The sequence below is a fragment of the Gracilinanus agilis genome, chromosome 2 (genome assembly GCF_016433145.1).
Source record: "Gracilinanus agilis isolate LMUSP501 chromosome 2, AgileGrace, whole genome shotgun sequence".
Taxonomy (NCBI): domain Eukaryota; kingdom Metazoa; phylum Chordata; class Mammalia; order Didelphimorphia; family Didelphidae; genus Gracilinanus; species Gracilinanus agilis.
Window position 1 is genome coordinate 28,820,770 of NC_058131.1, and position 12,571 is coordinate 28,833,340.

The 12,571-nt window shown below is 47.6% G+C and overlaps 1 protein-coding gene across 1 annotated transcript in view; it reads left to right on the forward strand.

The window, feature by feature from the left end:
• The window catches only part of DYSF (dysferlin), a 194,055-nt gene that overhangs the window by 159,459 nt on the left and 22,025 nt on the right, over positions 1 to 12,571 (forward strand). Inside the window, exons 31-39 of the mRNA XM_044659284.1 lie at positions 1,072 to 1,200; positions 1,589 to 1,744; positions 3,333 to 3,424; positions 5,058 to 5,228; positions 5,424 to 5,566; positions 5,925 to 6,064; positions 6,911 to 6,999; positions 7,364 to 7,459; positions 10,748 to 10,889. Coding sequence (XP_044515219.1) covers positions 1,072 to 1,200; positions 1,589 to 1,744; positions 3,333 to 3,424; positions 5,058 to 5,228; positions 5,424 to 5,566; positions 5,925 to 6,064; positions 6,911 to 6,999; positions 7,364 to 7,459; positions 10,748 to 10,889 — 1,158 coding nt within the window. The remainder of the gene's footprint in view (positions 1 to 1,071; positions 1,201 to 1,588; positions 1,745 to 3,332; positions 3,425 to 5,057; positions 5,229 to 5,423; positions 5,567 to 5,924; positions 6,065 to 6,910; positions 7,000 to 7,363; positions 7,460 to 10,747; positions 10,890 to 12,571) is intronic.

Here is a 12,571-nt window from a genome sequence, read left to right on the forward strand (position 1 = left end):
TCTGTCTGTCTGTCTGTCTGTCTGTCTGTCTCTCTCTCTCTCTCTCTCAGAGCCAAGATGGGTCCTTTTGACTCACCAAGGATTCCTCCAGCTCAATCTGAGGTTCAACTGATAGTGAGGACAAGAGGATGTGATCCCTGCCCTGGAGAAATCTCAAAAGTTCAGTTGGAGAAATTTATATCCACGAGATAATTAGGATTAGAACAATGAAAAAAGAATGTGGGGTTTGGACTGTAAGCGTTATAGAATAACGTAGGATTTTATGATTTTGTTTATCTTTTAAAAATCCATTTAATTAATTAAGAATATTTTCCCATGGCTACACGATTCATGTTCTTTCCCTCCCTTCCCCTCTCCCATAGCCAATGAGCAATCCACTGGGTTTTTACATGTAACATTGAATAACGTAGGATTTTTGAGAAACCTCCACAGTGCCCCGGCTGGGTGGTCATCCAGCCCTTTCTCGGGGCCTGAAATGAAAGGAAAACCGTCACCGGGCTAGTCCTAATGATCAGGAAATTTTGCCTTACATAGAGCCTAAACCAGAGAAGGGAGAGATCAGTGTAGGCTGGGATAATCATGAAAGACTTCCTGGAGGAGTTGGCCTAAAAGAATGGGTAGGACTTGGATGCAGAGAGCGGACAAGTTCTCTGTAGGTCCCAAGGACCTCCAACTGTGTCGTTTTCAAAGTCTGCCTGAGCCATGTTCTCATCTAATATTGTTCTATGTTATATAATTTGAATAGAATATGATTCCCCAACCACATGGAATAAGCACCCTGCCTTCTGCTTCCTTCAATTGCCCTCCCTCCCTCTTGTGTCTTTCCCTCGTTTTCTTCTTCCACCTCTCAGAGTTTTCCCTCTTTATTCCCTCTGATCTTCCCCCTTCCCTCATTTCTCTTCTCTCTTCCATTTACCTTCCTTTCTCTTTCCTCCTCGAACCCTCCCTTGGAATCCCCCTCCCTGGTTTTTCTTCCCTCCCTCCCCTTTCTTCCTCCTCTCCCCCCCTTACCCTTTGTTTTTCCTCCCTCTTCTTCTCCTGTTCATTCTCTCTACTCTATTTTGATGGCAGGTATATGACACTGAGTTGGAGAATGTGGAAGGCTTTGAGGGCCTGTCTGATTTTTGTAATACCTTCAAACTATACCGGGGGAAGACCCAGGAGGAGATGGAAGACCCATCTGTGATTGGGGAGTTCAAGGTAGGCAGGCCCTGGTGGGCCCCTTTGACGCCTGGGGTTCTCCAGAGCTTGTGTGTAAGGGTCGAGGGGTTGGGTATATTGGGAGGATCTCGGGTCTCCTGGGGAGAATGAGTGCATAGAATAGACGTCGATGTCTGTGGTAGTGATGGCGATGGGAACGCCATTGATGGTGGTGGTTGGTGGAGGTGAAAGAAGATTATGGGGATGGCGGTGATGGTGCCCGTGTTGGCAATGGTGTAGGTGGGAGGGATGTCCATGGTGAGGGATGTGTAGTCATTGCGACGATAGATAAATAATGGTAACCTCCATGGCGTGAAGGTGTTGGCAGACTGGATGACAGGGATGGTGCTCTTGGTGCTAAGGAGAATTAACCTCAGTGTCTTTGCAGGGACTGTTCAAAATCTACCCCCTTCCAGATGACCCGGCTGTCCCCTTGCCCCCGAGGCAGTTTCACCAGCTGCCTTCCCAAGGGCCCCAGGAGTGCCTGGTCCGTGTTTATATCATCCGAGCTTTTGGCCTGCAACCCAAGGACCCCAATGGAAAGGTACCATCCCAGGTCCCATGTTTCTCCCTCGATCGAAGGAGCGATGGGAGCTTCCTGGCCTCAGGGAAACCTGTGATCTAACTGGGGACACAAGAGTCACACATGAAACAAGGCAGGACAAAAGAGAATTTAAGACCTTTAGGAGGTCAGAGGAGGGAGACATCCATTAGTGTGAGCTTCCTGAAGGAGGTGGCCTTTGAGCTGGGCTGGAAAGCATGCAGAACTTGAGAGTAGTAGGGATAATTTTTCTGAGAGGTGAACAGTATAAGCAAGCTATATGTTCAGGGGACAGTGATGAGATAATCCCAATCTCGGTCAGCCTAGACCTGGTCTCACATTCTGTTCTGAACACTTACTCACTGTGTGACCCTGACTGAGTAACTAAGTCATGCCATCTTTCTAATTGGCCAACTTAAAAAATCTAAATGAAGAAATGTTCAGCTAGGGCACGTGGCCTTGATAAAACAACTATTGGAGTGGGCAGAGCATGGGTTCTGGAGTCAGGAAGACCCAAGTTCAAATCCTGCCTCATATACTTGTTAGCTGTGTGACTCTGCTCATTTAACCTTTCTCAGCCTTAGTTTCCTCATCTGTAAAATGGGGATAAAAGAAAGAAGAGAATCAAATGACTAGTATTGAAGATGAAAAGGGTGATCTCACCTCTAGTGAAGAGGAAATTAAGGCAATTATTAAGGACTCGTCTGCCAAATTACATAGCAATCAATATGATAATCTAGGGGAAATAGGTGAATATTTGCAAAAATAGAAATTGCCCAGATTAGCAAAAGAGGAAATTGAATACTTAAACAATCCTATCTCAGAAAAAGAAAATGAACAAGCCATCAAGGAACTCCCTAAGAAAAATCCCCAGGACCAGATGGATTCACAAGGGAATTCTATCAAACATTTAAAGAACAACTAATCCCAATACTATAGAAACTATTTGACAAAACAAGCAAAGAAGGAGTCCTACCAAATTCCTTTTATGACACTAATATGGTACTGATTCCAAAGCCAGGAAGACCAAAAACAGAGAAAGAAAACTACAGACTCCTTAATGAACATAGATGCAAAAATCTTAAATAAAATACTAGCAAAAAGACTCCAGCAAGTGATCAAGAGGATCATCCACACTGATCAGGCAGGATGTATACCAGGAATGCAAGGATGATTTAATATTATCTTCAATCCTATTCTAATCTCTGTTGTACTTTATGAACAGGCTGAGAAAGTGGAGGAAAGAGCCTAAAGGGAGTTCAGAGGAGGTAGATGGAATTAATAATAACACTGAGATGATGGTTGTCATAATAATAATAATAATAATAATAAAGAAGGGCAGGAGAAATGGGGATAAGAGCATAGGATCATGGAGGCCATCTAGTCCAAATTTCTCATTTTACAGAAAGGGAAACCGAGGCCCAGGGGGGTTCAGTGATTTGTCCAAGGCCACATAGGGGGTGTCCAAAGTAGGATTTGAACTCTGGCTCTAGAGGCAATACTCTTTCCCTGAAACCCTGTCACCTAAGAGTATATTTCAAAAAATGTTGGATAAACCATTGTGGCTGCTTTTCTCTGTTCTTTCCCCTAGTGTGACCCTTATATCAAGATTTCTGTGGGGAAAAAATCGGTGAGCGACCAGGAGAACTACATCCCCTGCACTCTGGAGCCTGTGTTTGGAAGGTGAGTTGAAGTGAGCCTGGCTCCTTGGAGGATGAATTGGAAGTGGGGAGGGGGAGGGGGCAGCTGCAAGTGGGGGCCAGGCTGGATGTGGGGATGCAGGATGGGCTGAGGGGAGGGTGCTGGGAGGCATGACTGAGGCTCTTAGATTTTTTTCCCTCCTTTTCGTATCCCCTAGCACAACACTTGGAAAGTCTTTAATCTCCTTGAATTCTAGTGAATTGTGTCTTCTCATGCCTAGGAATTGGAGAGAGGGTCAAGGTGGGGAGCCTCTCCAACATCAACGATTTAGAGGCCACAGATGAGATCAGCCCTTCATTTCTGGGGAGAGAGCAAGAGAGGCAGGGGATTAAGGGCTGGACTCATAACTGGTTAATTTTGTGTTGAGGCAAGCCACAGAAAATGTGCCTTCAAATTAACTTTGAAAGGCAAAATCAGAGGGTGTGTGTGAGGACCTCAGGACAGCATCTATGTGGTAACAGAGGATGAGGGGCATAGGAGGTTATACTGGTTGTGAGATCCTCGTAGAAGAAATGCCATCTGGTATTTTTAAGAAAACCCCTACTTTCTGCCCTAGAATCAATACTGTGTATCGTTTTGTAAGGGGGAAAAAGGGGTTTTATGGGTTCAATATATTAAAAGATGGTCTCTAATCCAACTATCACAGTTTCCAAGACAGAAGAGCAGTGAGGGCTAGGCAACAGGGGTTAGGTGACTTTCCCAGGGTCTCACAGCTAGGAAGTATTTGAGGCCAGATTTGAACCCAGGATCTCATTTCTAGGTCTGCTTTCTCTCTACTGAGTTGCCTAGCTATTCCCTCTCCCATCATCTGGTATTTTTTTTCTTTTTGTGACTCTCTCTACCTTTTTAAAATTTTCTTTCTTTTTTTTTTTTGAGAAATTTCAATTAATTAATTAATTAAGAATATTTTTTCCAAGGTTCCATGCTTCATGTTCTTTCCCTCCCCTCCTCTCACCCCTCTCCGGTATAGCCAATGAGCAGTTCCACTGGGTTTTACACGTGTCGTTGATCAAGACCTATTTCCATATTATTTATTTAAATCCATTTTAACAACTATTCTTGCCAGATTGATGCTGCTGGACTACAACTTATTGATGTGCCTTAAATTGTGGCATCATGGGAGCAGAGCTCTGGCTGCCCTTGTCTAGTTGTGGCTCTGATAAGAAGTTCTCGTTCTTCCATTCAGCAGCAGACCACTGCCACAGAGCAGAAAAGGAACTCAGTCATTCATTCATTCACCCACCTAGATGGAGACAGCCTCTGCCCTTATCCTTCCATCCATTTTACCTATTAATTAATTCAGCCATTCGCTCTTAAAGTCATTCATTCATTTGTTCATAGATGCATTCATTTACTCACTCCCTAAACCCTCACAGAGTGCCTGGGCTTAGCCATGGACAAGGCTAGATTGTGGGGGAGACGGGAGGAGAGGACTCGGTCCTTTCCTTCAGGACAAGAAGATGCGATCCCAAACCTGGAGTAGAGGATGATTCAGTAAGCGCTGAAGGCCTTCAGGAGAGGGGGAAACGCCGGCGTTCCTAGGGGCCGCCCGAGGCAGGGGGGGCGGCCAGGACGGACTCTCTGGTCCTTCTCTGACCGGCTCTGGCCCTTGCAGGATGTATGAGCTCACCTGCACTTTGCCGCTGGAGAAGGACCTCAAGGTCACCCTGTACGACTATGACCTCCTCTCCAAGGATGAGAAAATCGGGGAGACGGTCATCGACCTGGAGAACCGATTCCTGTCCAGGTTTGGCGCCCGATGCGGTCTGCCCCAGACCTACTGCACGTAAGTGAGGCTTCTCTGGGGGTCCTTCTGGCAATATCAGAGGCTGTTGTGGGCAGCGTCCCCCCAGCCCCCACACACACCTTGGAGGAGGCTTCAAGTTCTCAGGAAGGGCCGACGTGTCACGCATGTGGACAGAAATGCGCCCTGCGGTCCTGCCCGTGAAGCATCTTCACGTTGTCTCTTCTTGGGTCGTAGCTCCGGACCGAATCAGTGGAGAGACCAGCGTCGCCCCACTCAGCTCCTGCATCTCTTCTGCCAGCAGAACAAAGCCAAAGCCCCCGTGTACCGGCAGGACAGCGTGGTGTTCCAGGACACAGAAGTGACCCTCGAGGACATCGGTGAGTCTCGGCTCCCTTCTGCCCCACTCTGGCCATCGGCTCGTCTCCCAGCGCTTCACGACAAGAATCCTGTGTGGATGAAGGGGCTGCGTCAGATGGCCCCTAAGAACCCTCTCCCCAACTCTTGCTCCTCTGATTTGGGACTAGAGCAGAAAGAGCACCTGGCTGGGAGCGAGAGATCTGAGTTCAGATCTCAGTGGTGCCACTAGCTAGCTTGACCATGAAGGGGCTTCCTTTCTCTGGGCTTCTTTGCTCCTCTGCCCGAGATAGGCCACTACCAGCCCTGCGTGGGTCCAAGGCTGGCGTAGCTCCTTGCTAACCCTGTCCTGGGGTTCTTCGGTCTTCTTTTGGGGGTCAGAGAACGGCAAGATTCCGAATCCACACCTGGGTCCAGTGGAGGAGCGGCTGGCCCTGGCTGTCCTGAGGCAGCAGGGCTTGGTACCCGAGCACGTGGAGACCCGGTCCCTCTACAGCCCTCTGCAGCCAGACATTGAGCAGGTAGGACGCCCCGCATCTCCCACAGGCACCCGAGCCCCAGGCCAGCCGGACACAGCAGAGAAGATTAGGAGGGTCCCCTGGGATGCCCATCTTCCTGGCTTGGAATAGGCCTGAGGGGGAGCCCATGGTCTATTGCTTAGGCCATTCTTTTTTTTAACCCCTTTCCTTCCATCTTAGCACTAAAACTGCATATTGGTTCCAAGGCAGAAGAGTGGCAAGGGCGAGGCAATGGGGGTGAAGTGACTTGCCCAGGGTCACACAGCTAGGAAGTGTCTGAGGCCAGATTTGAACCCTCTGGGCCTGGCTCTCAATCCTCCGAGCCACCCAGTTGTCTCCTTGCTTATGCCATTTTGGGGGGACTAGGAAGACTCTTAACCCCTAAACCCCTTCCTCAGTGACCCATAGGGATATCATCTTTGCAGGTTTCTTCTCAGTCCTTCCTGATTCTGTCTCTGGGCAGAGAATATGCATTTATTAAGTACTAAATGTGTTCGGGACACTCTTCTAGTCACTGGGGATACAAAGAAAAGAGTCCTTAAGGAGTTTCCATTCTGTTGTGGGATAACAGAAAATAAAGCTAGGAATTGAGGGGAGGAAGATGGGCAAGGTGAGGACAGGAGGTGGTGTGGCCAGAAGGGTGGATGCTCTCTTTTTAGCAATCTATTCTAGAATTTCCCTGGGTATTGGTGCCCATCTCACTGACTTCTAGCAGGTCGAGGCCACGGGGTGTACCTTCATCGACACCATTTCACCCTGTATTCAGTGACGTTTTAATTGAGTCTCTCTTGTGTGCTAGGAAGGGACCGCTGAGGTGTTCTGATGTCATGCTGTCAACTGTCTCCACAGGGCAAACTACAGATGTGGGTTGACCTATTTCCGAAGGCCCTCGGGCCACCTGGACTTCCATTCAAAATTACACCCCGCAAAGCTAAGAGGTGACTTTCTCTCTGCACCCTGGGCTCTCGTTCTCTGTCGGGGAGGAGGGTGGGTTGTCCAATACTTTCTTGGTTTCAGATCTGAGATTAAGTGGGAGCCATCTAGGATAATTCTGAAACTGTGGTTTGGGGTCACTCCATGGACCGGTTGAGAGGATTGGTCTTTGTTTTGGGATTTGGTCTGGTGTTTGGGGCCAGCCTTGTTGAGAAGAGCATTTTTCTGGGAAAAGCTGAGCACCTGGAGAGGCATGAACCCAAGGACCCTGGCTTTTGTGGGCGTCATGCTCCCCCAAGGCCATTTGGAATCTCTTGCCTTGCTTTTACAATGAGCCCAGGCTGATATGCATCTTCCTATTCCCACCAGATTTTTCCTCCGATGTATTATCTGGAACACCAAAGACGTCATCCTGGATGACCTCAGCATCACTGGGGAGAAGATGAGTGACATTTATGTGAAAGGGTAGGGATTGCCCCCGTGGTCTCACCAAAGCTCCCTGGCTCGAGTCAGGTGTCTTTTTTTGTCATCAGCAGGAACGAACATTTATTAAGTGCCTACTGCATGCGAGGCACTGTGCTAAAGCCATAGGATTATAAAGAACAACAGAAAGAGGGTCCATGTGCATTCTAGTGTGGGAGACATCCTGGGATTTTGGGGGAGGGACCTTAGAATGTACTACTTAGAAGATCCAAGCTGGACAGAACCTTGGAATATGGAATGACAGAGCGAAGAATACAAAATGTCAGAAGCAGAAGAAGCCTTAGAACAGTAAATGTCAGGGTGGGGAGGAGTCTTAGAACAGGGAATGTCAGAATTGGTGAGAAAGGGATCTTAGAACATGTCTTAGGAATGTCAGAGCTGGGAGGGACCTTAGAACACAGAATGGTAAGACCTTGAACTTGTAACCTGGACCAGAAGAGATGGCGTGAAATAGGGAGCCAAACCCTACTCTAGAGGGACTCCAGTCAGTGCCTTGCTTCCTCTTGACCTCTATTTTCATTATCTGCAACATGTTAGAATCGAACTAGGTTATTTTTCTGTCCAACTCTGGTATTCTATGAGCCTAGGATCTAGGAACTGAATAGAGAAGGCTGAAATAAGTTGATGTGAACCTGCCTTAGAATAGAGAACTTAGAATTTCAGAGCTGGGAGGGTCCTCAGAAAGGAGAGCTTAGAAGGTTAGAGCTGGATGGAACCTTAGAATATGTAACGTTAGAACAGAGGAAACAGAATGTCACAACCAGAATAAATGAGGCGGCTGGCTTCTACCCTGAGGAAACCCCTAAAGTGATGAAGGAGGAGAGGGACTAGTCCCCTGCCTTCAAGGAACCTCTAATGTGATGGGGGAGTCCCTTCACCCCTATCCTCGTGGAACCTCTGGTCTGCTGGAGGACACACAAGCCCTACTCCCAGGGAGCTCCCGTAATGCCTTTCTCTGTAAGTTTTCAGTATCCCACTCCCCAGAAAGGAGGGGACCAGTCTGAAATGGGTAGTTTTCTTTCAAAGAGCGCAGGAAATTAAGGAAATTAAGAATTCCAGCAGCTCGTCTCTTCCCGTTAGCAGCTTTTACATTTATGACACGTTCTGTTATGCCAGTGGCCAGTGGAGAATTCTTCCCCTTTCAGGAGCCCCCTTCACTGGCCTGAGGCCCTGCTTGTCCTGCTGTGTGCAAGGCAGACTGTGCAGAGGAGGAGTTCAGTAAAAATCATTCTGTGAGGCTGCCTACGGTGGCCCAGCCTACCTAGGGGACTTCCCTTTGAGTCAGCCTCACGGGTGAAATCCCCTCTTAACAGGAAGGATAAAATGGTTGTAGGTTGAGGGAATGAATTAAGGATTTTTTTTTTTTTGCTTTACACAGGGCTTTTAAATATGAGATCACAGAATTTAGAGCTTAAAGAGAGCTTAGAACATAGAACACAGTCTGAGCAGGAGGGGAACCTAGAATATAGAAAGTCAGAACAGAAAACTTAGAATTCAGAGTTGGGAGGAACCATAGAATGTACTACTTAGAAAGATTGAACTGGGCAGAACCTCGGAATCTGGAATGTTAGAATATAGAATACAAAATGTTGGAATTGGAAGGAGCCTTAGAACAGTAAATGCCAGAGCTGGGAGGGGGGGTCTTAGAACAAGAAATATCAGAAATGAGGAGAAGGGGGTCTTAGAACTTGTCTTAGGAAAAATCAGAGGTGGAAGGGAGCTTAGAACACAGAATGTTAAGACACTAAACAGGTCACTTAGAACAGGGAATGTCAGAACTAGAAGAGACTTTATACAAAATTTGTTCCAACAACAACATTTTACAGAAGAAAAAAATCATCTTGAAGTGATCAGGATTCGAGCTAGGCAGGGGCTTCAGAATCCTTGTACACCACTTTTGCAGAGAGAGACATAGAGGCACTTCAGAGTTATTAAATGCCTTAACGTGGGTCACACAAGTAATAAGTGTCTGAGATGGGACCCAGATCCTCTTGACTTGAAGTCTAATGATCTGAGTCTTCCTACACCTGCCTCACTGCCTCTCAAGCATACAAGGTAATTAAGTATCCGAGGTGGGATTCAAACCCTCCAACTATCTCCAAATATCTTTGGGAACAAAATGGAGAAATGAAGGCTGCTTGGATGAGATATTCTGAGGTGAACTGCTGCTGCTTAGAAAACCAACCCAGAAAAGATGTTAGTGTTAATCCAGAAGAACAGAATATCAAAAGAATGGAAGCTTCCTGAGGGCAGGGACCATCTCATTTTTCTCATTGTATTCCACAGTGTTAGCACAGAGTTTTTGTTTTTTTTTTTTAAACCCTTGTACTTCGGTGTATTGTCTCATAGGTGGAAGATTGGTAAGGGTGGGCAATGGGGGTCAAGTGACTTGCCCAGGGTCACACAGCTGGGAAGTGGCTGAGGCCGGGTTTGAACCTAGGACCTCCTGTCTCTAGGCCTGACTCTCACTCCACTGAGCTACCCCGTAGCACAGAGTTTTTTAATGTCTTTTTTTTTTTATAACTTTATCTTCTGTCTTAGAATTAATTGAAGTCTTGGTTCTGAGGCAGAAGAGTGATAAGGTCTAGATAATTGGGGTTAAGTGACTTGCCCAGGGTCATACAGCTAGGAAGCATGTGAGGCCAGATTTGAACTCAGGTCTTCCCATCTCCAGGCCTGGCTCTCTAACCACTGGGCTACCTAGCTGCCCTCACACAGGTTCTCAAAAGGATTAAAGGACTTAGAGTTGGAAGGAACCTAAATATCCCTTCTAGTTCAACTTCCTCTTTTTACAGATGAGGGACCTGAGGCTCAGAGTCAGAAGGTAAATGGCAGACCTGAAATTCAAGCCTGTGTCCTCTTAGTCCAAATTTATTGCTCCTTCCATAGGACTGCGGTCCAGCGCTGGCTAGATGATGGTTATTTTCCTTACTGCTACCAAGGGGATGCCCTTGTGGGTAGCAGGACGCATGTTTCCCCTCCATCTGCCCTTCCTTCTTCCTCATCCTTCTAAGATGGGATGAAGCATTTCTCTTCTTAAAAAATGAAGCATTTCTCTTAGGGGTAGCTGGATGGCTCAGTGGATGGAGAACCAGGCCTGAAGACAAGAGGTCCTGGATTCAAATCTGGCCTCAGACACTTCCTGGCTGTGTGGCCCTGGACATGCCACTTACTTAGCACTCTTCTGCCTTGGGTCCAGTTCCCAGTGTTGATTCTAAGATGGAAGGCAAGCGTTCTGCAAACAATACCAAGCCTCTTCTCTCTCTCCAGGTGGATGCTTGGCTTTGAGGAGCACAAGCAGAAGACAGATGTTCACTATCGCTCGCTGGGAGGAGAGGGCAACTTTAACTGGAGGTTCATCTTCCCCTTCCACTACCTGCCTGCCGAGCAAGTCTGCCTGGTCTCCAAGAAGGTGAGGGCCGCCTCTTAGGCACCAGCCCCTGGGGCTTCTCACTGGTGTCACCTCCGCCGTCTCCTTCTGCCTCTGTGGGCTTCGCCAAGGAACCAGGGCCAAGGAACCAGGGCCTCCGAACCGCCTCCGTTCATCGCCATCTTGGCCGTTCCCACCATCACTGCTGCTACAGCCATCATCCCTCTAGCCATTGCCACCCTTCTTGTCCTCACTCATGTCCGTGACCTCTTACCGGCATCCCCATCTTCATGGTTGCCTCCATCACAGTCTCTCCTCTTTCCATCCTCTTCCCTTGGCACTCCGCCCCTGCCCCGCATCCTGCTTTTAATTATATTTGCCTAGGTTTGAATCAGTGCAGCTAATTGGGAGTTTTCAATTGCTGCTCTAATGGGAACCTCAGTCTTTAATGTCAATGGGTTGATTAATTCTAAAGCCATTAGCCACATAATTACTCTGCTATGACAAGTACAAAAATGGCCAGATGGGAAACAGATGTGGGTAGGAGAGGTCAGGGGGCCACTTAGGGATAACATGCAGGGGGGAAACCATCATGGTAGCCCAAAAGAAGGAGGAATGATTTGGAGGAAAAGAGAGTCGGGGTTGTGCAGTGGGCTTTGCCAGCTGCGTGACCACTTTGCCAGGCCTCAGTGTCTTCCTCTACAAAATGGGGATGATAACACTTACAGTGCCAACCGCCTGGGGTTGTTGTGAGAATGAAGGAAAATTTATTCATTCAACAAGTATTTATAATAATGTGCTTCAAGTGCCTTTCAAACCTTAAAACATTCAGTAAAGCAAGAAGCATAATTTTCAAGCTGGAAGAATCCTTTGAGGTCTCTGGTCCAATCCCTTTATTTTACAGATAGGGAAACTGAATCTCGAAGGGTGAAGAGAAGAGCCCAAGCCACTGAAAGGGGTCAGAGATTTGAACCCAGATCCTCTACCTTTGTTCCTCCCTGTCTTTCTCTCTCTGTTTCTCTCTGTCTCTGTTTGTCTGTCTGTCTCTCCCTCCCTTTCTCCTTTCCCTTCCCTTCCATCACTTACTCTCTCCTCTTCTCTCCTCTTCCCCTCCCATCCCCTTTTCGAATCAGTATTATATATTGGTTCCAAGACAGGAGAGTAGTAAGGACTAGGCAGTGGGTGCCAAGTGACTTGCCCAGGGTCACACAGCTAGGAAGTGTCTGAGGCCAGATTTGAAGTCTGGGCTTCCCGTCTCTAGGGTCTGTCTCTAGGGAGAGGTGGTGGGAGATTTCTTTCTTGTGCTCGGAGGTTTTTGAGGGGAGTTTGGGCAACCACTTGGCAGAGGTGTTTACTGGAATTACTTTTATGAACGGGTTGGACCAGGTGTCTGTAGAAACCACTTCGAACTCTCAGATTTGTGAATCTATGAAGCAACTGGAACTAGTAATTGTCCAAGATGGAATTTGAACCCAGATCTCCTGACTCTCCGATGAGAATTTCTATGACACCACCAAGTTGCTGCCCTCTAGCCTGGGCCATTTCTGTCCCTGAATTAGAAGGTGATGCAAGGGGAGCCCTGGGGAGGAGAGCTGAGCCCCCTGGGTGTCTACCCGTCCAGCACCAGCTCCCGAGCGGGGAGAGGAAAGGAAAGGAAAGGAAAGGAAAGGAGAAAGGAAGGAAGGAAGGAAGGAAGGAAGGAAGGAAGGAAGGAAGGAAGGAAG